Source organism: Medicago sativa, chromosome 8 (assembly GCF_051527215.1).
Source record: "Medicago sativa cultivar Bolivia chromosome 8, Bolivia_mono, whole genome shotgun sequence".
Lineage (NCBI taxonomy): Eukaryota > Viridiplantae > Streptophyta > Magnoliopsida > Fabales > Fabaceae > Medicago > Medicago sativa.
This window is the reverse complement of record NC_140756.1, coordinates 53869722-53897132: the sequence shown is the minus strand read 5'-3', so window position 1 is coordinate 53897132 and position 27411 is coordinate 53869722. Positions and strand designations below refer to the sequence as shown.

Sequence of the window (27411 nt, the reverse complement as noted above, 5' to 3'; positions counted from 1 at the left end):
ATATATAAAATAAATACTATGAATTTTAAACTTCTTCCTTAATCTTCTTTCAAAAAATAAAAAAACCTTCTTCCTTACTCTATACTACTTGAATATCAAATTAGTCGTTATTAATTGTGCAGCTTAATTCCTATGTTTCGAACTTTTACATATTAGTCCCTATTTATTTTTTAATTTTGTAAATTGGTCTATAAATTTTCCAATTTTTTTTAATTTAGTACATATAAATAACATTTACGTATTAGTCCAATCAAATATAAAAAAATTGATTTCCGTATTATTCATATTTATAAATAGGTTCTCAACTTTTCTAAAATTTTAGAATTTTCATTTTGAACCACTTTCCAAATTTTTATATATTTGTACTTCTACACTAAAAAAACTAAAATTTATAAAAATAACCTGACAAAGTTTAAGAATGAATAGTTTTATTACTTTATCCAAACAAAAAAGATTGAAAGAAAAGAATTCAGTTGAAGCATTTGAATTGTTTAGAATTCTAATTTCCTTATAACTTCCAGTTATCTCATCCAAGCTTACTATAAAGAAATACAATGTCTCCTTCAAAATCTATGCCCAAACACAACACAAAGCTATTAAGATTTTTTTTTTTTGAGAGATACACAAAGCTATTAAGATAAAGTGCTCAAAAAATAACTTACTGTGCAGTGCACTATTTTAGGTAGATGCATGGCCATAGCTCTCGTATTTTAGTTATGAATATTAACTATTTAGCTGATGAACGCAGAGAATGTGCATGTTAAGTTATTGGATATCCAAAATTCAAAAGAAACAAACAGTTAAACGCTGCATTGTCTTGCTATAGAATGAGCACAATGACAAAAAGAATAATAAGATTTCACTAGTTTCCTAAAATAGCTATACATTAGATGAAAATGAACTGAACAAAATAATCCTCAGCTGCAAGTTAAACATACACGACTGCTGTACCATGAGGGGGTTGGAAGACCAAGATGGATGATGAATTGAGCAACGCTCGTCAATGAGTATTGAGTACAAGAAAGTCCTCTATTCGTTTTTGGGGTGGGGGTTAGAACTTCTGTGGGAAGTAACAAGTTTTCTTCCTACTCTGATTTTTTCCCATAACTTTTGTATCCTACCTTGTCTAATTTGAACAAAAGATCCTTCGCAATTTTGGAAGAGGGAAAAGGAAATAAAAATTACTGTTTCCATGGCATCACAGATAGACAGTTGACTTTTGTATCAAGTAAACAGGTTCTCTTGCATTCTACAAGGCGACTACATTGTGCCGCTCCAATACTTTGGTACCATTTTCAGCCCACCACTTTTCAGCTTCTTGTTCTGTGAAATGCCTACGACTGTAAAATCAGTTTTGATAATGAGTAAATGTTCTGGAAATCCGAATACTAGAATGTGAATAAAGAAAAAATGCTGCAACATCTAAAATTAATATTATATATTTGGCAAAATTACTCTCATTGTCTGTTAACTTGATTTCAGGTAACAATTTTGCCTTTTATCTTTTTCTTACGTCATTTTGGTCCGTTTGCATATGGATGTTCAAGTTTCAAATCTAATATTCATATACAAACATGGCTGAAGGACCATAAATTTGAAGGCTGAGAGCTCACAGGAAAATAAAATCATAGATTTAAAGCTTAAAAATCCATATGCAAATGGACTAAAAGTACCAAAATGACAAAAAAAAACGATAAAGGACAAAATCGTTACCTGAAATTAAGTTGAGGGACAACGAGAGTAATTTTTCCTATATATTTCAACACATTGTCCTATACCAATTAAGACTTTTTTCTTGAAAATTTGATGTACACTGCTAGAATAGAAAGGTTGTTTGTGCATGTGACTTCATAGCTTTTTAATAAGTTGGTTCTTATTATCAGTCACTTAGGAATCAGAGGTTTTGATAACATAGACAAAGGAAAATTAAAATATATGTCGTTGGATTGATTCTGTAGCACTGCATCATTAGTGGACGGGTAAGGATTGATTAACCCACCGGTTGACACCACAACTTGGTGATGTCTGAGTTTTAATAGCCAATATTTGTCAAAACATTTAATTTAGGATGATTGTAAAAGTGATACTGCTATTTTAGCATGAACTATCAATTAATTTACAAATGAACAATTGCCAGAGGTCTAATCAACAAACAATTGATTGAGGCAAGAGTACAAAGAAAAAGATTAGTTTGGCCTAAGGCATAGAAACCAATATATTTTACTCAACTATACAATGACCAAAGTATTATCTCCGCAAGTAGGTCCATTACATGGATCAAGATTCCAGAGACACTAGAATATTGGATAGCAAAATCATGTCAAATACAATACGAATCCAAATCCTTTTGAATGGTTTGGCCTATGGTTTTCCTTGTCTTTTTCTACCTATAAATATTGGACTATCATTATTTGATCTACCTACCCTACTAGTGCTTCTACGAGTCTTCACAATATATGAAAATATTTTAGTCAACAATGTCATTAAATTTTATTTAAACAACTTAAAAGTGAAGGAATATGAGGTCTATTCAATGATTTGTCCATGCATATATATAACAGGTTTTTTTTACTTATTGGTGGCAAATGGATCAGTAGGTAAATCAAAAGTATAAAATAATGTCTTCGTAACAGTAATGAATTAAAAAAATGGGCAAGCTCTGTCCTAAACTATTCTGTAATAGTTTTTATGCTTTGATGGCAATGAGTTAATTATATTGTCGTAATCCTACTGTCAGCGAGAATGTCATGAAGATTTGACAACAAATTAGAGGGTAGCAGCAACGGATAAATACCTGAAGCGAACGCGCTTAAGTTCATTACCACCACCTGGAAGGGAGGACAAACTTACGTACACACCTGGTTCATCTTGCACAACCCATTCTGCCTTTCCATTTTGTGCTGTGGCACCATTAGGATATACCATATTTTCTGCATTGCTGCCACTTTCGTTTTGGGGAGTGATAGTGTTTGTTATGTGACTCTCATCTAAGGATTGATCTACAGTACTATTAGTGGTCTCAACATAGGAATCTATGCTTGAGTCAGCATTATGTACTTCTGGTAATCTTTGCATCATTTCCTTCAACTGTAACATAATTTTGCGTCCACAACATCAGAGATAAATAATCTAGGGATAAAGCAGATGAAAGTTAAACTTCAATAGCAATTATCTAGACCAGGATCCCTTCAAAGCCACAGGTCAAAAGTAATATAATCACAGATACATAATATCTCAATTCCAATGCATTTAAAACATAATTTATTAGTAGTCAAAATCAATTCCATTAACACTTTAACAATTAAACATAGTGTTTTTAGCAGTTATTACACATTTGTTGGCATTGACAACACGAAACTCTATTTTTCATGGTGTATTTCAATTTTAAGGGGGTAAAGAAAATATTAGGTAGGAAGTTTTCGAACTTAACAAGGAGAAAAATTTTAAAAAGAATTTGAATTCCTTGCTGTAATAAATATATTTCTTCCCTACCCTTCTCTCCATTTTCTCCTCATCCAAACAGGACAAATTTCAAATTCATTTTATTTTCTTCCTCATCTACAGTCTTTGAAATCTCAATCCAAACATAAGTGGTCTGGGTACGGACCTATTTCTGGTAATGACAATCTTTTGCTCCATAGCTTAAGCTTTTAAATACTAAATCTCCATATGAAATAACGGTAACTGGTGATGCCAAATTCTTGATTTTACTTAGGACTGGGAGGGGGTGAAAGATTGTAACTACAAGATCCTATGAAGGGAAAAATTACACTCCCTCTGTCCCTAATTATATCCTTTTTCACTTTTTCTTTGCCCCTTAATATAAGACCCTTCTCAAATATCATATCAATATTTGGGAATAAATATGTAAAAGATAACCAAATACAGAAGTAGAAAATAAAAAGAGTTCAAACCGTTCTGACATGTGACTTAGAGTTCAAAATTGAATAAAAAATAAAAACAGGGAGGCAGGGGAAGGAGGAGAACGTGCTGCAGGCAGCGGGATAGGAACGAGATGGCATCACAGTTGGCAGCGGCACAAGAAGTAGAAGGTGTCGCAAGGAGGAATAGGCCGTAAATGAGTGGGTGGGTGAGAGAGAGAGAGAGAGAGAGAGAGAGAGAGAGAGAGAGAGAGAGAGAGAGATGAAGTTAGAGTTTTTTTCTTCTTAGTCTGATGTTTAAGGCTTCATTTGGGAGTTTGGACGGGAGAGAAGGGGAGGGATTTGGAGGAAGGGGAAGAGAGAATGAGAATTTAATGTATATGATATTGAAAGTATTATAAAAGGATATGAAGAAATTTTCTAAGTCCACCAAAACCCGAAAAATCCTCCTCCAATATTTTTTTTGAGTTACCTCGTATTATGGGGGTTTTGTATTATGAAGAAAAAAAAATTGTGTCAATAGAAGAATACCCAACCTGAGTTTTCAATGACTTTATAACCTCTTTTGCAGATTTACACTTTCCAGCTTCATCTGCAGCTACTGCAGTCACTTCCTTCAATTGCTTTGACGTTCTCTCAAGTTCAGCCTCAAGACTTTTTGACTTCTGAGTAAGATCTTCAACCTACCATGTATATTTGATCAGTTTGAGATGAGAGATACTTGAAGCCTTTTCAACATATAGGGTTCATGAATAAATAACCCAAATGATATTAGAAAATTGAAAGCCATATTAATTTTAACTCAACAAATTGATAATTGTCTAGTTCAATTATCATGAGACTATACTCAAGCCTAGATTTGAATATAAGGTAGTACATAAAGATGCATGGAAATAATGAAAATGGTGCAAATAACGTTTTTAATACAATGTGGCTGCTCATGGTGGCAAGTGAAAAATATGCATTATAAATTATTTCGCAGCCTATGGAAGAAGCATAGCGTCTATAATAAAAATGTAATACGCTTGCAAAACGTATACCAAAAAAACAGCATTATATACATATTTCTAGAAGCTATTAAACAATTTCATAAAAAATAAATTTTCTTCAATGCATCAGTCGTAAACAGGTCGATATTGACTATCCAGAACACATACATATGGTATGAAAAGCTCCCTTTAAACACTTCAGGTGGGAATGAACATAAGCATGAAGAAAGAATATCAAATTCATCATGATTAACTAATCAGTTATATAGAAGGGTATGCGTATAAAATTACAAATAAGATAAATTTGATCAAGCTTACCTGTGCTTTTAAACTTATAACTTCGTGACTTAGAATATCATTTCTGTGTTTTAAATCAGACTGCATAATATCTTCACAGGATTGTCGTGGACTTGACTTTGATGAAACTGGAGAGGTTGACTGACAAGATATTCGTGGAGCAAGCTCAGAAATAGACTGGTATTTTCTAGATTCCCCGGAAGGAGAGTTTGATGATTTTGAAACAACCCGCAGCTGTAGTTTTCCATTCAAAACTGGAAAAATATAGCTATCGTGTGATTCAGGAAGCTTTGAGTGGCTGCTTTCAGATTGAACATTAGAACCAAACGAAGAAAGTCTTAATAGTGTTCCCTGTGTTTTAGCGGCCTTACTATCTTGCAAACCGACACTTCTCGAGCTAGGACTTGGCAAGGTTACTGATTCAGCAGCTTTCTGAAGTTTATAATAACAGTCATCACAAACACGGTATGTCTTGTTGGTATTTGGAGCAAGGGAAGCTCTCATAGATCTCTTGCTGGTGCATGTGTTGCAAAAAACAAGTCCACAGTTGTAACAATTATGACGTTTTCTTCTGAAGTTAAATGGATTACGACAGCCTGAACAGGCAGAATGATCAATACTCGGTACCCATTTATGAAGGCAAACAACAGCAGTAAAGTTTGAACCACAAAAAACACTCTTCACTTGCTTATCCTTTAAAAACTCGACAAGTGTGGGCTTATTCCTGTGACCATTGTCACCATGACCTAATTGCCCATTTAAACCCTTTCCCCATGTGTAAACCTCTGCCTTGGAAGTCAGGACTGCAACATGATATGAACCACAGGCAATATCTTCTATGAAACTGTCAGCAATTTTATCTTCAACACGTGTAGGGACCTTCCCACTTGCTGCAGGACAACCAAGTTGACCGTAAGCTGTACTTCCCATTGTATATACATGTCCTGATGCTGTCAATGCAACTGTAAGACTGTGGCCACAAGCTACACGACAAATGTTTTCATCAGCCAATGCAGTTACACACACAGGAACTAGTCTAGGTTTCTTATCAACATCTCCTAGTTGGCCTTTATCTCCATCCCCCCAGGTGAACAGCCTTCCACTAGATGACTGACTAGAAGATTCCACAGATTCATTTATCACCTCAACAACTGCAGCAGTGTGCCAAACACCACATGAAACCCTGGTTGCTCTCAACCCTTTCAAAGTTTCTACTTCCCGAGGAATATTTGAGCTGCTATGATCTCCATGTCCTAAGGCACCAAAAGTTCCATCACCAAATGTAAACAACTGTCCAGCTGATGTAACAATAGCTGTGTGCCAAGGTCCGCACGACACATATGATACACGTAATCCTTCCAATGCACCACTTACTTTCTTAGGAATCCAGTGACTAACTTCATTCCCATGCCCAAGTAACCCAGAGTTGTGAGTACCATCACCCCAGGTATAAAGATCCCCAGAATAAGTAACAGCGCAAGTATGATATTCTCCACATGCTACTAACTCAACGTTCATGCCACTAAGAGTATCAATGAGCTTAGGGTGAAAAACGTCCACTTCTGCACCATGTCCAAGCCTACCTCCTGACTCCTCGCCCCAGCTAAACATTTCTCCCTGCTTGGTAACTAAAACAGCGTGTTTATAGCCACATCCAATACTCTGAACATCGAGAACCACTTTTGATTCCAATGCCTTGGGAAGGAATGCATCCGTCTCTGAAGTAGATAGGTTTCCAACTCTACGCAGACCACCGCCAAGAATTCCATCATTGGTACCTTCTCCCCAAATAAAAACATCACCTAAAGCATCAAAATCTTCATTACAAGAACCCTGACTGGATGAACTTACAGCACTGGATAGACTAACTCGAATTGCCTCAGATGCAGAATTTCGAGTGCTTGAGTTATCCACGGACTCAGAGGATATAGAGAAATTGGTAATTGATTCAGGTTGACTGGAGCTATTGGTAGGCGCAGTGTATGAAATAATTTCAGAGAAAGCCTTTACCCATTTGTTTGGCGAAGAATTTTGAAAAGCAATTCCGTCGACATCTCCAGGGTCCTGTTGTTTAAAAATTAGTAAGAGTGAAAAATATAGTAACTTTTCAGAGCCTAATAGTTTATGTGAGCTGTATGAAGCGAAAGATGATGAAAGTTATTGTTACAGACAAATGGTGTATATGGAGTGGATCTTCTTGTGCCAGACTTTGGACTTTCAGAATACAGACTTTCAGCTCTAGTTTCAAATCGCCACTTGCGATAGTTACCTCTGGTAACTATCGCTTTCAGACCAGCAAACCAGATTTCAGCTTCATCTTTGTCCTTGCAGATCTGTGCATAGATTAGCAGTGGAGTCAGTCAGATCACGAAGTTTAAAAGTTACAAAATCTCCTATATAACTCGTGCACTATTTAAAAACTGCCAGATTAGTTTTTTGCCACAATGAAAGAGACAACAAAAAATTAAGACAATATTCAATAAAGGACTGGTGGGTTTAATTGGCATAGCAATTATGCAGAAAGTGGACGCACCAAATCCAAGGACCGATCATTGTATATAAGAGAAAATGACTGATACTCCTTTTCAGGTCGGGGATACCGCTGAAATGTTGCCTGGATTATTGTTAACAAATCAAAATAATGAGTATTGAGCAGTAAGGCAATGTGGGAAAAAAGGATCATTATATAAAGGCATACAGTATTAGCCTGAAAATTGTGGCTGGAGTTCTTACAAACTTACAGTTCGCTGCCCAGGAATGATCTTTGAAACAGTACTGAGCTTAACCTTTTTTTCTTCCTTGCCAGAATACCATATGAGTAAAGACTCATCCTGAAGACAACCAAAAAGTATTGAATAGAACAGCACATAATATGCCCATGTTTCTCGTTCAAGTGGATTTCAAATTTATTCAAAAAATATGAAGCTTCAAATATGTAGAATCGACAAGTATATGGCTTGTCTTAAATCAGAAACAAGTACATAATATATAGGAGCTTTATATATAACATCACAAAGATATTGCACTGAAGAAAATGAGTTTGATATTTTCTTCTTCCGAAGCATAATTTTGCATGCCTTTGGTTATTTGGCACCTAAGAATATTGTACTATTTATCTTGAAACAAGATTAGTTTGTTCCAAAATCTGTTGTAGTTCACTACGTGTTTACATATTTAATAGCAATTCTACTCTATTATCATGTTTTTGTTGTCATCATTTCATTTAAAGTTTTGTAAGGTAATGAAGGATTTACAATGGAAGTAAGAACTTCTTTTTATGCTTAGTCAAATCATCAATGCTTTAGTTAAACGTCTACCGTTATTTGTGATGATAAGCTACTAACTGTATGAAAACTTTCAAACTGGAACTATTGGCCAATGACTTTGACGTCGAATTCAAGGTTCTACGAAATGTGATAGCAAATCAATTTAATTATTCATATCTTGCATGAAGTGGGAACACACATGACAGGACCAGAAAATGATGAAACTAATTGTTGCTGTGTGTATATCATTTTCCATTCTATGAATTTGTTAATATCTTGTCAAATATGTAACGAAAAAATCAAACGGTCAGATGAAAAAAATTATCTAAAAAGGAAAAGGTAGTTTCATATCATTATGGGCTTAGCTAATATAAAGTTTTAGAAGACGAACACCACAGAAACTTACATTGGAAAGCTTAAAAGGGCAGAACTTCGGCTTCCCTCTTCGCCCATACTTTAGAAGATATGAACCTTTCTTAAGAGCTGTAATTGCCTATAAAGGGAACATTAAAAGTTAGGTACTTGCATAAGATGATACTATTACTATAAAACCGCAAAGCATGAGGGAAGACCTCTGCTTCCAGCTTCAAGAAGAAGTGGTATAGATTATCATTCATATTATTCCAAGTATATTAATTAAACAATAAATTAGCTTATGACATATCCGTAAGTTGTGTACAACTTATTTACGACTTATGTTATCACATAACCATTAGTGTAAGTGTTTGACAAAGCATATGACATATCAATGAGTTGTTTCCAACTTATTTCACCAAGTAAATAACATTACAAGAACACCTTACAACTTATATAAAATAACAATTTGATCATATTTTCTCCTTGATTATAGAAATAACTATTCAAGAAGCACTTAATTAAGTTGCTCATCAGAAGGTGTATGTCACATATTTTGTTTCTTTACATTAATCATTACATAACATTAAACTGAAAAAGAACTAAGCAAAGCAACTTATTAATGAAACACTCTTAAAAGAAATAGCTGATACATAAAGATTTATTTAAGAAGCTCTTAATTAAGGGTCTGTTTGGATTGACTTATTTGAGTTTACCTGCAGGCATAAACACTTGTGAGTCTGTTTGGGAGAACCTATGAAAAGTTTATGACATGTTCAATGTTCATAAGCTATGTTCAACTTATTTCCATAAAGTCTCCAAGATAGCTTATGAAATCAAATTATAGCTTATATGAAAATAATTTAACTTCAGTTTATCTTTTGTTACAGAAATAGTTCATACATAAACTCTTATCATGATAAACACTTGTGCTATAAGCTGCAAATTAAATTGTTACTGAGTAGGGTCGGCTACATGGATCAAATTATGCCATAATGTTCTATCGTTAACCATGACTCGGTCCATCTCATTAATCTCTAAATCTTTCTTAATAATTTCTCTTGTTGTTTTTCTAGGTCTTCCTCTGCCTCTAGTGATTTGACTATCCTCCATCTGATCTACTCTCCTTACTACCAAATCTACACGATCTAAGTTGTTTATCCAAACGCAGGTAAAAAGAGAATGTGAATGTCACGTTTTTCTTTAAACTTTACATTAAACTTAGAAAGTAAGTAAGGAAAGTAAATATCGAACCTGCTCGATATCCCTACTGTCGCCTTTCTGAAGATCAGCCATTCAAGTTGCAATAGAAAATTCCTCATGTAAATAGACCCAATACCCATTTGAACAACAACAACAATAACAGATACCATAAAGCAATATCAAACCCTTACCCATCAAAAAAAAAAAACTCTCAAACTCAATTCACCACTCTCAAATTGATCAAAAACAATAGCTTCTTTATCTTATCTACCCCATAGCTAAGAAAAATTCATCACACATCGAAAATTGCGTACACATTCAGCTCAAGAAAACCTCTTTCTTCATAAAATTGCCTCAAGAGCTCAAATCAAACCCTATAAACGCGCGTGTACCTCCAACACTACCAAAATCTTCAAATTCCGCCGAATCTTTCAACTGAAACGCCTTCAATGTGGCAATGTGAGATGTTACAATATAGAAAGAATCAGAATCTGCGAGATTCAAACAAATCAACGAAAATGGTGAAAACGTTAACGATTTTTGAAGAAGTTAGGGTCGTTAGAACCGCATTGAAACGAAGATGAAGAAATTAAACGTTGCGTTTCGGAGATTTATTATTGAGAGAGACAATGCCTTCGATTTTTCGATTTTATTTTTCGGAATTTTCGAGTTCGAAGAGTTTCTGGCGAATGTTGAACACGCGAGAAGCGAGAGGCTTTGTCTCTCTCTGTCTTTCTGGGAAAGAGATTGGAGCTAACTGTTTTTTTTTTTTTGGTGGTTAATGCCACGTCAGCAACTGAAATCTGTTAGATAGAGATGGCTGTTTTTGTCGTTATGTGAAGGTTTGGAGGGACAAATGAGTCCAATTTCGGGATTTGAAACAGACATATATTTCGCTGGTGTCGGGATCCTATGTGTCTTGGATTATGGTAAGACTTTTATTTTCGGTTAAAATATTTTTAGTCTCAGGTAAAAAAAAATTTGTTTTTGGTCTCTGCAAAATTTTTTGTTTTTGAAAATAGTTAATGATCCCATTTTTGTGATGATTTGCATACGTGGCACATGATGAGTGAACCCATTTTGTAGTTTTTGGCCCCTGCAAAATATTTTGTTTTTTAAAAAGGTCCCTATAATTTTCAAAAACAGAAAATTTTGCAGGGACCAAAAACAATTTTTTTTTACCAGGGACTAAAACCAAAAAGAGACATATTTGCAGGGACTAAAACCATATTTTAGTCTTTATTTTCCATGCACTCGCCTCCGTCTCTGTCCCCGTCTTCAAATCATATCTACTAACAATATATAAAAATCGAAGTACATCAAAATTTTAAAATCGTCTCTTATTAAAACTCATGATCTTCTTAATTTTATCTGCATAATGGTCATTTCGAAAAATTTAATTTATTTGTTTTTTAAAAAATTGATAACGGATAATGTTCATCACAAGTATAACCAATTTCCATGGGTAATTATGAAACTAATTTATTTTATTTTTAAAAAATTAATTACGGATAATAGTCACATCTACTAACCATGTATAAGAATCAAAGTACAAAGAAATTTCATAGTTGTCCTTATTAAAACTCATGATCTCCTTAAGTTTATCATCGTCCAGCAAATATTGAATGATGTTTTGCATACAAAATGCAAATTTATTTAATAGAAACGCTACATTGATATTTATGTATTGAAAATAATCACGAGTTTCCAATATTTTATCTTATCAACTTTCTCATATATGTATATAATTTTTTTATTCAGATATAAACAATTAAAATTTGCCACGGGAACGGTGCAAACATTGAACGATGTTTTACATAAAAATAAATTTTTAATTAATAGAAACATTGCATTAATGTTGGTGTTTTGAAAATAGCACGAGTTTTCATAGTTTTATCATATCGACTATCACATATCGATACATAATTTATTTCTTCTGCATATATAAGCATATAAAACCCCCATCAAGTGCGATTTAAATATTTAACAGTGTTTTAAATATAAAATAAAAATTATTTATTAAACACACTACATTAATGTTGATATTTTAAAAATAATCAGGAGTTTCCAAAATTTTATCATATCAATTTTCTCATATATGTATATAAAATTTGTTTATGCAGATATAAGTACATAAAATCTGCAACGGGTGCGGTGCAAACATTGAACAATGTTTTGCATATAAAATAAAAAGTTATTTAATTGAAAAACTACATTAATTTTAATTTTGAATGTCATGAGTTTTCAAAAATTTATCATATGAATTTTCTCATATATCTACATAGGTTTTTGTTTTCTCGCATATATATGCTAATAAAATCCATAACTGGTGTGACTTAACTATTTAACAAATTTATGTATCTATAAGTGAAAAAATATTTAACAAAAACCTTACATTAATACTCATAATTTCATTGAATATCTATAAACATTCTACAATATTTTTTTTGAGAGAAAACATTCTACAATATTATCAATCTAATTATTTATTATATAATTATCGCAATGTTACGTGACCCGTGCGAAAGCACGGGTCTTTTACTAGTTTGGCTAAAAATTGAACATCCAACCCCACCCCAACCCCATTTTCACCCGCGAAAACTTTAATTTTTATAAAATATTTAAAAAATGTATATTTTTTCAATTTTTTCTTAGCAACAAAAAACAATAATTATATTAATAATTAAATATCTAATAATTTTTTTCAAAAGAGCAAAATAATTATCATAAACATGTTTCTAAAGAATAATAATATATTAAAGGCGAAATACCTCCCTGGGTCCTTTAACTTTCACGTTTGTTTTGGATAGGTCATTTAAGTTTCTAAGGTTTCAGATATGTCTTTTAAGTTTCGAGTTTGTTTCGGATAGATCCTTTCTGTCAACCTCCGTTAAGCCAAAGTTGTTCTATCCGTTAAGCCAAAGATGATCTGTCCGTTAAGTGGGTGAGGTGGTTCTCTTTGACACATGTTTGGCTTAACGGACATATCAACTTTGGCTTAACGGAGGTTGACAGAAAGGACATATCTGAAACAAACTCGAAACTTAAAGGACCTATCTGAAACCTTAGAAACCTAAAGGACCTATCCGAAACAAACTCAAAACTTAAAGGACCCATCTGAAACCTTAGACACTTAAAGGATCTATCTGAAACAAACAGGAAAGTTAAAGGACTCAGGGAGGTATTTGGACTATATTAAAACAGGTTGGTGCTTATGGAAAAAAGATTATAAAATTTAATTAAGTAAATTTCAAAAAGCGGGGGTGGGTGTGGGGCGGGTGTAAGCATCCCCCGCCATGGCCCTCCTTCCGTACTAAAAACCAAGATTTCCCCCCACACCCGCACCCGAACCCAATTAAATCGGCTTTTCCCTGTTAAATTCGGGGCAGGGTGGCCGAGTCTAGGCGGAGGCGAGGAGTGGTCCGGCTGTAACACCCCGTTTTCCCAACATAAAAATTTCATTTAAAATCAGAGTATTTTGATCACAACGGAATGTCACATACTTCATTTAAATCATAAAATGGATAATAGTAATTATCCTTCAAATTCAACATCATGAAAAATTTTAAACTGTTGCAGCGGAAAATAGTTCAACATTTTAAAGTCTTGGCACGCAGGCCTTATTGGAAAATCTCATAAATTAGTTCATAAAAGAGACACGTAAGGAATAGAAGTAAAAGCAAGCCCCCATCCCGTTACGTATCAGAGCACCTAGACACCAAGTGAGGAGTCCACTCACGAACGCCTCTAATCTTTATTACCTGCACATTACCCACGGTCGAGGCAACATATACGCAGAAGGGGTGAGATTTCACAATCAATACATTAAGCATATAATCCAATAAAATGCATTTAACAACTTAAATATTAATAACATGTCAACAATTAACTATCAGTATATTTTTCATTTCATAACAAATACAATCATCAAATATCATTACTGATTTTCATCACAAATCATAATCAACTTAACACTCAACTTGACGACACAACTCATCTTTGACCATGAAACACTATCAACTCAACAACAACTTGACAACACAACTCATCTTAGACCATGCAACTCTATCAACTCAACAACTTGACAACTTAAACATCATGAAACTTCTTGATATGCAAATGCATGTGGTACCAATCAACAACAAATGAGCATAATAGGCTCTTCAACGTGTGAGCACAAAGGCTGCCGGGCCTAAAGCCCCCAACTTTAATGAGCACAAAGGCTGCCGGGCCTAAAGCCCCCAACTTTAATGAGCACAAAGGCTGCCGGGCCTAAAGCCCCCAACTTTAATGAGTATGCAATGAACTCAAACTTCCAGCAACTTAGACGACATCATGAACGACTCATACGACTCATAATCATGGACAACTTCTTAATTTCTTGCAACATAGACCGACTCATGCAATCTCAAGACATTAAAGGTCAGCAGCAATGAACAGCAACAGATTTACAACATATAACAGTGTTGGAATATCTCAACATCATTTAAGGAATGGATTACATCAACATAAATATCATAAAACATCATAACATTATTCATGCAACATTACTAATCATTTCAGTCATATAAACAGACTTCTGTAACATCTGGAAACATTCTAAATCACCCTCATTCTTACTTCTAAGGTCAGCTCAAGACTATACGTGCGAAAGGATCGCATCGGGACAATTTTGGGCAACTAACAGCCTAACTCGCAGTTGCGAGTAACTTTGCTCGCAATGGCGAGCAAAGCATGCGTTCTGGGTTCCTAAGTCTTTACTCGCAGTGGCGAGTTATTCTGCTCGCAGTTGCGAGCTTACAGGTCACTCGCAGTTACGAGTTGCATTGCTCGCAGTTGCGAGTTCTGGGTTCTAGCTCGCAGATGCGAGTGTTCTTGCTCGCAGATGCGAGCGATGAATGTCAGTACGGCCAGAAACCTAAAAATCACAACTTTTCACCTATATTCATGATTCCTTCATCCAAATAGCATCTAATTATCATCTTAAGTCATATCTAAGGTCTGTACACTAATTTTGCATCAATCTAACATCTGTTCTTGATTCATTCATCAAAATTGATCCTAAACCTAATTCTCAATTCTCACCAAAACTTAACCTAATCATGCTAAATTCATCCTATAGAATTATACCCTTAATAATATTGAAAATTAGTCTCACCCTTACCTGGTTTGGCGATCTATTAAAATAATTATTTCCGCAACCTCGAGAAATCAACAGCGCACTACGAGCGGATCCAAGATAATATTGCTTAGCAGCACGTTTGCAAAGTGGACAAAACTCGGTGGAAGTATTCCCACTAGCCCGGAGGTACAAGGAACAAAATACAAGAAACTTGCATTCGATGATAACAAAATTTGGCAACTGATATACCTTTGAAATCATGTCTGAAAAGGAGAAACTATTGTGCCCTTGCATAGGGAGAAAATCATATTTAATCCGAAGATAAAAAGGGAAGAGTCACATGGTTCTACCATCCTTGATTAAATAATTTAGGATACAGATGGTGATGATCAATGGAATGGCTTATGTTGTCAACTAAAAATCATGATAAATATAAGTGTTTGAGGGATTAAGAAGAATAAAAGGACAAGCAAATTTTGTTTGCGATGCATAAGCCAGAAGAAAAGAGAGTGGGCGGCGCACTATACACAGAGGAGAGGAAACTAGCGTTAGGTCATTTTACAACCTATTAGGCTATATAAACACCTATGTATACACGGACGCTCCAAAGCTCTATCTTACTTCTTTTTCTAAATAAATCCATTTATATCATAAGAAAATAATTGATTACTATACCTATAATTCTCTAAAAAAAAGAACGTGCACATATATATATATATATATATATATATATATATATATATATATATATATATATATATATATATAGTATAAATTACACATGGCTCAAATTATAAAACATAAAGTAACTAAATAATACTCCTCCCCCACATAATAATGATATTAATACTTATAATATCTACTATTGATATATATTCCACCAAAATATATATATATATATATATATATATATATATATATATATAATAAATCATAAAATATTCTACTAAATGCAATAAATCAATTAAATAATAAATATTAAAAGTAGGGCGTTACAACTCTCCCCCACTTAGAATATTTACGTCCTCGTAAATGTACCTTGTTCAAACGACTCTGGTAAGATTCCCGCATCTTACTCTCCAATTCCCACGTCAAACTTTCACCAGCTGCTCCTTCCCAAACTACCTTCACAAGGGGTATTTCCTTGCCTCTCAACTTCTTCACTTCAGGACCTTCGATTCTCACTGGTAAGGTCTACCCGTAAGGTTATCTCTAACTCGCACATCATCTCTTTGGATCACATGAGATGGATCCGAAACATACTTTCTCCGTTGCGACACATGAAACACGTCATGCAAATTCGATAAATGCGGTGGTAAACCCACTCGGTACGCCACCGTTCCAACTCTTTTCGATATCTGATACGGACCAATAAACTTCGGAGTCAACTTCTTTGACTTCAATGCACGACCAACACCGGTCATCAGAGTAACTCTCAAGAACATGTGGTCTCCTTCTTGAAACTCAAGGTCTTTCCTACGCTTATCATGGTAACTCTTTTGTCGACTCTGCAACGCTTTCATCTTTTCTTGAATCATCTTCACCTTCTCAGTAGTCTGCTGAACAATCTCTGGTCCTAAAACCACACCTTCTCCTGTCTCAAACCAACACAACGGAGTCCTACACCTCCGACCATACCAAGCCTCAAAAGGTGCCATCCCAATAATTGAATAATAACTGTTATTATATGTGAACTCTATCAACGGAAGATGACTATCCCAAGTTCCACCTTGCTCAAGTACACAAACTCTCAACAAGTCTTCGAGTGACTGAATCGTTCTTTCCGACTGACCATCTGTTTGAGGATGATAAGCCGAACTCAACCTCAACTTAGAGCCTAAAGCCTCTTGTAAACTCTTCCAAAATCTAGAAGTAAATCTTGGATCTCTATCTGACACAATGCTTGAAGGAACACCATGCAGCTTCACAATATCTCGAATATAAATTTCCGCCAACTGAGCTACAGGAAAACTAATATTAATCGGAATGAAGTGTGCCGACTTCGTCAATCTATCAACAATCACCCAAAAAGCGTCATTCCCTTTAGGAGTATTCGGCAAACTCGTCACAAAATCCATGGATATACTATCCCATTTCCATTCTGGTACATCTATCGGTGTCATCAACCCAGCAGGTTTCTGATGCTCCACCTTTGACTTCTGACAAATCAAACAAGAGTACACAAATTGTGCTACATCACGTTTCAATCCAGACTACCAAACAACCTCTTTAAGTCATGATACATCTTTGTAGCTCCCTGATGAATACTCAAGCTACTCCTATGACTCTCTTCAAGAATCATCTTCTTCATCTCATCATTGTCTGGAAAACAAATCCTACCATCGAAACCTCAACACACCTTGATCATCAACCTTAAAGTCACTATCTTCAGTTTGATTACTAGCAACCAATAAGTCCACGAACTTAACATCAACTTTCTGCGCACCTTTAATACTTTTCAAGAATTCATTATCAATTCTCAGCATTCCTATCTTAACACTCCGAGACGACATTTCACAGACTAAGCTCAAATCTCTAAACTGTTCAAGCAATTCAAACTCTTTAGCCATCATAGCAGACATATGTAAAGTCTTCCTACTTAAGGCATCTGCAACGACATTAGCTTTACCCGGATGGTAATTCAACCCAAAGTCATAATCTTTCAAAAATTCGAGCCACATTCGCTGTCACATATTCAATTCCTTCTGATCAAACAAATATTTCAAGCTCTTGTGATCACTAAACACCTCAAATCTCGAACCATACAAGTAATGTCTCCAAATCTTAAGCACAAATACTACTGCAGCAAATTCAAGATCATGAGTAGGATAGTTTCGTTCATGAATTCTCAGCTGTCTTGATGCGTAAGCAACCACTTTACCATCTTGCATAAGCACACCGCCTAAGCCCAACTTGGACGCATCACAATACACCACAAAAGGTTCATCAGGTTTCGGCAAAATCAAAACTGGGTCGTCGTCAAACGCTTCTTTAGTTCATTAAAACTGTTCTCACAATGAACATCCCACACAAAGGTTTTACCTTTACACGGCAACTGCGTTAATGGAAATGCTAACTTAGAAAACCCTTCTATAAATCTTCGGTAGTAACCTGCTAAAACCCAAAAAGCTTTTAATCTCTGTAACCGACTTAGGAGCCTCCCATTGTGATACTGCTTCAACTTTAGATGGATCAACTGCAATACTACTACCAGAAATAACATGGCCAAGAAAACTTACTTCCTTCAACCAGAACTCGCACTTAAACAATTTAGCATATAACTTCTTCTCTTTCAACACTTGCAAGACAATCCTCTAATTGTTTCTTCAACTCAGCCAATTCAGATGCCGACATACGGTAAGGTGTCATAGACACATGCTTTGTTCCCGGAATAAGATCAATCAAAAATTCAACTTCTCTCTCTGGAGATACATCAGGAATTTCATCGGGAAAAACTTCAGGAAAGTCGCATACCACCTGCAACCTATCAATCACTGCTTGATTCTCAATGGACAAGACGCCATCAACGAAAACATCAAGATTCCATCGCGTTCTAACTGCTTCAGCTGCTTAGTAGACAAAAACTTTGCTCCACTTTCTTCTTCGGCGGAAGAAAAGTACACCGACTTACTAAAACAATTAATACGAACATGGTTGTACTCCAACCAGTTCATACCAGGTATTGCTTCTCTACATAACAATCAACAATAAGTACAACTTAAATACAGTACAAAACTGTAAAACGACACAACGACTCATCTACTTGGCCGGATGGACCAACCTGCTCTGATACCAATTGTAACACCCCGTTTTCCCAACATAAAAATTTCATTTAAAATCAGAGTATTTTGATCACAACGGAATGTCACATACTTCATTTAAATCATAAAATGGATAATAGTAATTATCCTTCAAATTCAACATCATGAAAAATCTTAAACTGTTGCAGCGGAAAATAGTTCAACATTTTAAAGTCTTGGCACGCAGGCCTTATTGGAAAATCTCATAAATTAGTTCATAAAAGAGACACGTAAGGAATAGAAGTAAAAGCAAGCCCCCATCCCGTTACGTATCAGAGCACCTAGACACCAAGTGAGGAGTCCACTCACGAACGCCTCTAATCTTTATTACCTGCACATTACCCACGGTCGAGGCAACATATACGCAGAAGGGGTGAGATTTCACAATCAATACATTAAGCATATAATCCAATAAAATGCATTTAACAACTTAAACATTAATAACATGTCAACAATTAACTATCAGTATATTTTTCATTTCATAACAAATACAATCATCAAATATCATTACTGATTTTCATCACAAATCATAATCAACTTAACACTCAACTTGACGACACAACTCATCTTTGACCATGAAACACTATCAACTCAACAACAACTTGACAACACAACTCATCTTAGACCATGCAACTCTATCAACTCAACAACTTGACAACTTAAACATCATGAAACTTCTTGATATGCAAATGCATGTGGTACCAATCAACAACAAATGAGCATAATAGGCTCTTCAACGTGTGAGCACAAAGGCTGCCGGGCCTAAAGCCCCCAACTTTAATGAGCACAAAGGCTGCCGGGCCTAAAGCCCCCAACTTTAATGAGTATGCAATGAACTCAAACTTCCAGCAACTTAGACGACATCATGAACGACTCATACGACTCATAATCATGGACAACTTCTTAATTTCTTGCAACATAGACCGACTCATGCAATCTCAAGACATTAAAGGTCAGCAGCAATGAACAGCAACAGATTTACAACATATAACAGTGTTGGAATATCTCAACATCATTTAAGGAATGGATTACATCAACATAAATATCATAAAACATCATAACATTATTCATGCAACATTACTAATCATTTCAGTCATATAAACAGACTTCTGTAACATCTGGAAACATTCTAAATCACCCTCATTCTTACTTCTAAGGTCAGCTCAAGACTATACGTGCGAAAGGATCGCATCGGGACAATTTTGGGCAACTAACAGCCTAACTCGCAGTTGCGAGTAACTTTGCTCGCAATGGCGAGCAAAGCATGCGTTCTGGGTTCCTAAGTCTTTACTCGCAGTGGCGAGTTATTCTGCTCGCAGTTGCGAGCTTACAGGTCACTCGCAGTTACGAGTTGCATTGCTCGCAGTTGCGAGTTCTGGGTTCTAGCTCGCAGATGCGAGTGTTCTTGCTCGCAGATGCGAGCGATGAATGTCAGTACGGCCAGAAACCTAAAAATCACAACTTTTCACCTATATTCATGATTCCTTCATCCAAATAGCATCTAATTATCATCTTAAGTCATATCTAAGGTCTGTACACTAATTTTGCATCAATCTAACATCTGTTCTTGATTCATTCATCAAAATTGATCCTAAACCTAATTCTCAATTCTCACCAAAACTTAACCTAATCATGCTAAATTCATCCTATAGAATTATACCCTTAATAATATTGAAAATTAGTCTCACCCTTACCTGGTTTGGCGATCTATTAAAATAATTATTTCCGCAACCTCGAGAAATCAACAGCGCACTACGAGCGGATCCAAGATAATATTGCTTAGCAGCACGTTTGCAAAGTGGACAAAACTCGGTGGAAGTATTCCCACTAGCCCGGAGGTACAAGGAACAAAATACAAGAAACTTGCATTCGATGATAACAAAATTTGGCAACTGATATACCGTTGAAATCATGTCTGAAAAGGAGAAACTATTGTGCCCTTGCATAGGGAGAAAATCATATTTAATCCGAAGATAAAAAGGGAAGAGTCACATGGTTCTACCATCCTTGATTAAATAATTTAGGATACAGATGGTGATGATCAATGGAATGGCTTATGTTGTCAACTAAAAATCATGATAAATATAAGTGTTTGAGGGATTAAGAAGAATAAAAGGACAAGCAAATTTTGTTTGCGATGCATAAGCCAGAAGAAAAGAGAGTGGGCGGCGCACTATACACAGAGGAGAGGAAACTAGCGTTAGGTCATTTTACAACCTATTAGGCTATATAAACACCTATGTATACACGGACGCTCCAAAGCTCTATCTTACTTCTTTTTCTAAATAAATCCATTTATATCATAAGAAAATAATTGATTACTATACCTATAATTCTCTAAAAAAAAGAACGTGCACATATATATATATATAGTATAAATTACACATGGCTCAAATTATAAAACATAAAGTAACTAAATAATACTCCTCCCCCACATAATAATGATATTAATACTTATAATATCTACTATTAATATATATTCCACCAATATATATATATATATATATATATATAATAAATCATAAAATATTCTACTAAATGCAATAAATCAATTAAATAATAAATATTAAAAGTAGGGCGTTACACCGGCTCCTGGCATGCTTCTAGGAAAAACTGAATCACATCGGAATGAGAGGGATCCCGAGGCCGTGCAGGTATGGGACTGCATGGTTGAAGGAATGCTTATAAGAATTGTTTAGTACTACCTATATCAAAAAGATGCATCTTCTTTTCGGTAGCTCCTTCCATAAGAACTTCACAGTTAAGCGTGCTTGAATTGGAGCAATTTTGGAATGGGTGACCTACCGAGAAGTTTCCCAGTAAGCGTGCGACTGAGGACAAAACACGCTGAAAAGACTCGTGTTGGTTTATGTTGGTCGTTCGGCAATCCTGAAAGCAGTCTGGGATGTTACAAATGGTATCAGAGCAGACCTTTCCCAGTACGATGTGGTTCGTGGAAGAACCAACCGGAAGCTGGTGGGCATGTAACGCCCCCGCTTGGTGGGCATGTAACGCTCGAGGCTGATGAGTGCGAGGAATGGTCCGGCTCCTGGCATGCTTCTAGACAAAACTGAATCACATCGGAATGAGAGGGATCTTGAGGCCGTGCAGGTATGAGACTGCATGGTTGAAGGAAGGCTTATAAGAATTGTTTGGTACTACCTATATCAACAAGATGCATCTTCTTTTCGGTAGCTCATTCCATAAGAACTTCACAGTTAAGCGTGCTTGACTTGGAGCAATTTTGGGATGGGTGACCTACCAGGAAGTTTCCGGGTAAGCTTGCGAGCATAGTTTTAAAAATCGGACCGGACCAGCCGGTTGGACCGGTCCGACCGGGAACCGGTGGTATGGTCGGCTCGATCTGCATATTGGATCTGTTGTGCATTTGGACCGGTAAAAACCGGCATGACTCGGTCAAAACCGGTAAAAACCCGTAACTCGGCCGGTTCAGAGAACCGGACCGGTTTAATGCCATTTTTTGTCAAGAAAAAAAAAAAAATAAGAAAGGGAAGGGAACTGTGAAACATCGATGCCTCAGACTTTAAAGGTAAAATATTGGTAAGACGGATTTACAGCGGCTGACCCAATTTTTCAATCACACAAACTTGTTGTTTTAGCCAGATAGAAAGCAAGAGGAAGATGAGAGGAGTTCAGATCTACCATTTGTTTATTCACTTGAGTCTTATACTGACTAGAGAATTAGAGAGAAGATGGTGTATGTTTGGGTGAGAGAGAAAATAAGAAGGAGGAGGTGGCTGCTCTCTTTTAGAAGGAAGGAGGCGCAACATTGTGATGACATGCTGTCATTACGTAATTTTTAGGACTTATTGTGACATTTTGATAGAGTTCTCATGCAATTTATACTGTTCTGGAGTGCAAAAAGCTTAAATATTGAAGTCTGTTCGAAGGAAATCGCGCCACGCCAATTTCAAGCCGTGCTGCGATTTTTGAAGCAAAATTACATCCTCCCTGTTTGAGGGAAATCGCGGCACGCCTTTATACATGGCGCGGCGCGATTTTGACGGGTCAGGCCCATGACTTCTATAAATACTGCACTCAATCTGAAGAACAATGGTTACAATTTTGGAGAGCAAAGTGCGATTTTGAGACATCGGAGACGGCTAGAAGGGCGATTTCTTCAACCTTTTACCAATTCATGTATGTTTTAATTATTTCATTGATTATGCTATTTGTAAACTAAATTATGAGTAGCTAAATCTCTTAGAGATTAGATCCGAGATGAATCTTTGTAACCCTAATTGACACATGTTGCTGTGAAACTCTATTTTGTTTATGAATTCAATTCTAGTTTATTCAATTCAATTGTTCTTAATGCTTTTTATATCTTGATCACATATAACCTGATTTTGTGAGAACGAATGACCACTGACCATGGCTTTCGACTTAGACCTAATTGAATTGTTCTAATAAACGGGTTAGTCTAGGAATAGATAATCGTTTGTTAGTGATAATAGGTTAACGTTCGGTAAAACCTTCAAGAATTATTAGACCACCTAAGGAATTAGGGGCTGTAGTTTAAGAAGAGGGTCCTAACTCAAGGGATTGATTAGGGCTACTTTGTTAATCATCGTAAACTAGAAGAGGATTCATAACAAATAGGTGCAGTAGACCAATTAGGAAAACTTAGAGGATTCGAAGGATCTGATCTCATCTTTCTCTCATATTTTCTTAATCAAATCTATTTTCTTTTATTTGATTTCATAAAATCAAATCAAATCTACTGCCTAGTGGCAAACTAAAAACAACCTTCACACATCCTATTTCTATAACGCAATTGAATTATTGAAGTTAAAAACAGTCCTTGTGGGATCAATATTTTTACTACTTCGATAGTATTTGGTGCACTTGCCAAACGTCTATCAAGTTTTTGGCGCCGTTGCCGGGGACTGTTGAATTATTTCAACAAGGCAATTACGTTATAATTTAGGGTTTTTGCAATTTAATTTTATGTTTTTAATTTTTATTTTTCCGTTTTCATATTCACTTGATTACTTTGCGTTGTGCAGTGCTACTAAGGTATTTTGCTGTTTATGCGAGGTAAACAGAGCTCTGACGACTTGGAGTACGATCCGAAAATTGAAAGAACTGCTAGAGCACTTCGGAAAGCTGTCCGGTCGCAAAGGTTAGCTCATTCCGTTCCACCGGGTGTTCGAGAACAAATACCGGAGCCACTCTCAACTGAATCTGAAACATCTGCTTCTCCAAAATCTGCAACTATGGAAGGTGAAGGAGTTGTACCACCAAGACCTAAGCTAGGAGATTACGGGTTAGCCACTCATCGCGGTCAACTGACCCATACTTTTCAACCAGCTAACCCCGTAGCCTTCGACATCAAGACAACTGTCCTCAACGGTTTGAGGGACAAGCAATTCGATGGGACTGAAGCTTTGAGTCCTCATGAACACTTGAGCCGCTTTGCTGAAACTTGCGAGTTTTGTGTGCAACCAACCACCGTGACTGAAGCACAAAAGAAACTAAGGCTATTTCCTTTCACCTTGACGGGAAGAGCAAAAGATTGGTTGCTAACAATACCAAACGGGACTGTCCAAACATGGGAAGAGTTAGAGCTGAAGTTCTTGGAGAAATATTTCCCTATGTCTAAGTATTGGGAAAAGAAGATGGAAAACTCTAACTTCAAGCAAGGAGAAGGTGAATCATTATATGATTCTTGGGAGCGATTCAATTTGCTTCTTAAGAGATGCCCTAATCATGAGTTCACCGAGAAACAATACCTCCAAATCTTCACTGAGGGGGTAACACCAAACACTAGAATGTTCTTAGATGCTTCCGCGGGAGGTAGTCTTAAGAGCAAAACTGATCATGAAGTCCAAGCTTTGATAGAAAACATGGCTGGAAATGAGTATCGTGCTGAAGCGAAAAAGAAGGAAAGAGGAGTGTTTGGGGTAAGTGAACAAACTGCTATCCTTGCTAACCAAGCAGCTATGAACAAACAAATCGAGGCTCTAACTAAGGAGTTTCAAGGCTTCACTTTGGCTCATAAGCAACAACAAGTTGCTGCAATCAAGTGTGATCTATGTGGTGAAGAACATCCCAATGGTGAATGTGTGTTTTATCTTGGTTTTCGGGTGTCAAATATTGATTACGTTTGAACCTTTTAAACCGGTGATATCTTATTTTTTCTTGGGAAGGGAAAAAGTAAGCAAAACCCTTGAGAATCGAGGTCCGGGAGTTGTTTTCGCTACGGGAAGGTGTTAGGCACCCATAACGACTATAGTATCCTATAGGAACCGTCTTTAATTTCTACGCACGCGCTCTATTTTTAAATGCTATTTTGAAAGTGTTTTATTGAACCTAAAGGGATTCTAAGTGAAGAATTGGAGGGAGAAGAATGTTTTTGGATTTTTATTTTAGTTGAATTGAAGGAATTTTGTTCCTTGCCTACGTACCCGTTTAAGGGATCAAATCCACCGTAGTTCTCTTCCAAAAATGTTTTTGTTTTTTGTTGGTTGATTTTAGGTTTGAAAATGGGAATTTGAAGAATAGAAAGAGGCCTCAAGGGCATGAGATTGTAAAAAGTGGGGGTTGAATTAGTCATTTGCAAAATATGGTCTAAGTATGATTACTTTCATTGAATTTTTTGATTAAGAAAACAAAAGGGAAAATACAATGGGATTTTGATCCCAAGGTTTATTTTGAAAATGGTTTGGGTGATGTTGTTCACATTTGTTTGGAAAATTGATTTTTCTAGGTTTAAAGCCTAAACATACATCTAAACATACAATCCTAAACATACATCTAAACATGCATATTCTAGCTATATACTATAGTGATGTGTGTGTATGTGTCGGTGCTTGTGTAGGTGTACATTATTAGAGTCCATTGTCCTTTACATCATACCCTAGATACATTCTATGGCCTCTTTGCCAAGAAATTAAAATTGCATAAAAGTAAAGTACAAAAATTCCTAAGTTTTTACATACTAAGTCTTGACAAAACTTATAGTGCAAGAAATGAAGTGAAGCAAGGAATGAAATGGGAATGCTTATGAAGAATATGAGACATGAGATGAAATGGTTAGTAACACATGATAATATCAAAAGAAATGAAGCAAGAGAAATACTATAGCATAAAGCATAGAAAATAACCCAAAATAAAGGCAAGAATGAGTGCAAATATGGCTAAAATTTGCTCATAAAGTGCAAGACTCATGTGACTTATAATCCTCACATTCCAACACATTTTTAAAGGTTTAGAATCAGATTTTGGAATGGGAATTAAGGCAACATGACTAACTTGACACTTTAGAAGCAAAATTAGGCACATTTACATTATTTATTTACACAAGTAACTTGTAAACTAAGTAACCTACCAAAATTCACAATCATGCAGCAATATTAAACACAAACAGTGGTTAAAACCCCATAGAATCAAATGGCATAGGTCACAAGTGTTCATCAAGAAAGTGGGATTGGAATCAAGCAAATTTCCATCAATTTTAGCATAAAATATCACAAAATAGCAAGAAAATTAACACCTCATCTTTTAACCAATTTTAACATGTGAAAATTATCACAAAATGCTACAAAACTATCAAGAAGCCTATATGAATTTTTTAGGAATTTTTTAAAGGTTTTAGGCTCAAGAACTTCACAATTTTTGACAAGAAATGGTAAACATTTTACAAGAAAATACTACTTATTTTTTGATCAAGATTTAGCACATAACAACATTACAAAAATATCAAGAAAATAATCCAGAACACCTAGGAATTTGTTTAGAATTTTTTGCACAAAAATTTGACATGAGGGAGGTGTAAAAAGCAAGAAACCAGTAGAACGTGCAAGAAATAGGGGGTGTGTATAGCAAGATTCACGCAGGTAGGTGATTGGGCCTAAGAATTGCAAGGAATGGGTCGGTTTGGGGCATGGAGCGGGTTGAACCATGGGTTGAACCGGTTCGTTGGCCTATATAAGGGCTTGAACCGGTTCTGGTTCATTTCCCCTCTCCACTTCTCTCTCTAAGTCGTTGCCTAGTGAGAGAAGCTCTCACTTCTCTCTTCATGATCTTCATCTTCTACCTCTGGTTTTTCTGGAAAAATGACGAACACTGATGAAGTTTCCGGCGACAGTTAGACTTCCGGTGACGGAACCACCGTGCCGGAACTTCATACTTGCATATTTTGAAAACTTTTTACACTAACGTGTTCGTCCTTCTTCCCTGAGTTCAAAAATCCACTCTATTTTTCCTAAACCTTCCTAGATCTGCGTAGATCTACGTCCAAATGTTACGGTTCCTAGGGTTTTCAAGTTTTTCAATCTTCTTTGAAATCTAACCCTAAACTGGCCTATTTTCCATGCTGATAACAGATTTGGACTCGTTTTTGCAAAATAAACGGTGAACCTTCGCGGATTTATGTGTTAGGGTTGTGATTTCAAGTTTTTTCGAATCTTTTCACTCTTCTTCAAACGAACAAGTCTCAGGACTTGTTATCTCGCTTGATTCATCGTTTATTTT

At 35.9% G+C, this 27411-nt stretch overlaps 1 protein-coding gene and 1 long non-coding RNA gene across 2 annotated transcripts; one reads left to right on the top strand and one right to left on the bottom strand.

Annotated features, from left to right (window-relative positions):
- Positions 1-754: 754 nt before the first annotated feature.
- Positions 755-10727, bottom strand: LOC146899546 (PH, RCC1 and FYVE domains-containing protein 1-like). Its single transcript, XM_085738583.1, has 9 exons — positions 10042-10727; positions 8840-8926; positions 7909-7998; positions 7701-7781; positions 7339-7500; positions 5189-7231; positions 4418-4564; positions 2795-3087; positions 755-1340 (listed from the first exon to the last, which is right to left on the bottom strand). The coding sequence occupies exons 1-9, from the start codon at positions 10081-10083 to the stop codon at positions 1250-1252; spliced, it is 3036 nt and encodes a 1011-aa protein (XP_085594709.1). The 5' UTR covers positions 10084-10727; the 3' UTR covers positions 755-1249.
- Positions 3154-6907, top strand: LOC146899547 (uncharacterized). Its single transcript, XR_015023907.1, has 2 exons — positions 3154-4550; positions 5268-6907. It is a non-coding gene; the product is annotated as an uncharacterized LOC146899547 (long non-coding RNA).
- Positions 10728-27411: the final 16684 nt, after the last annotated feature.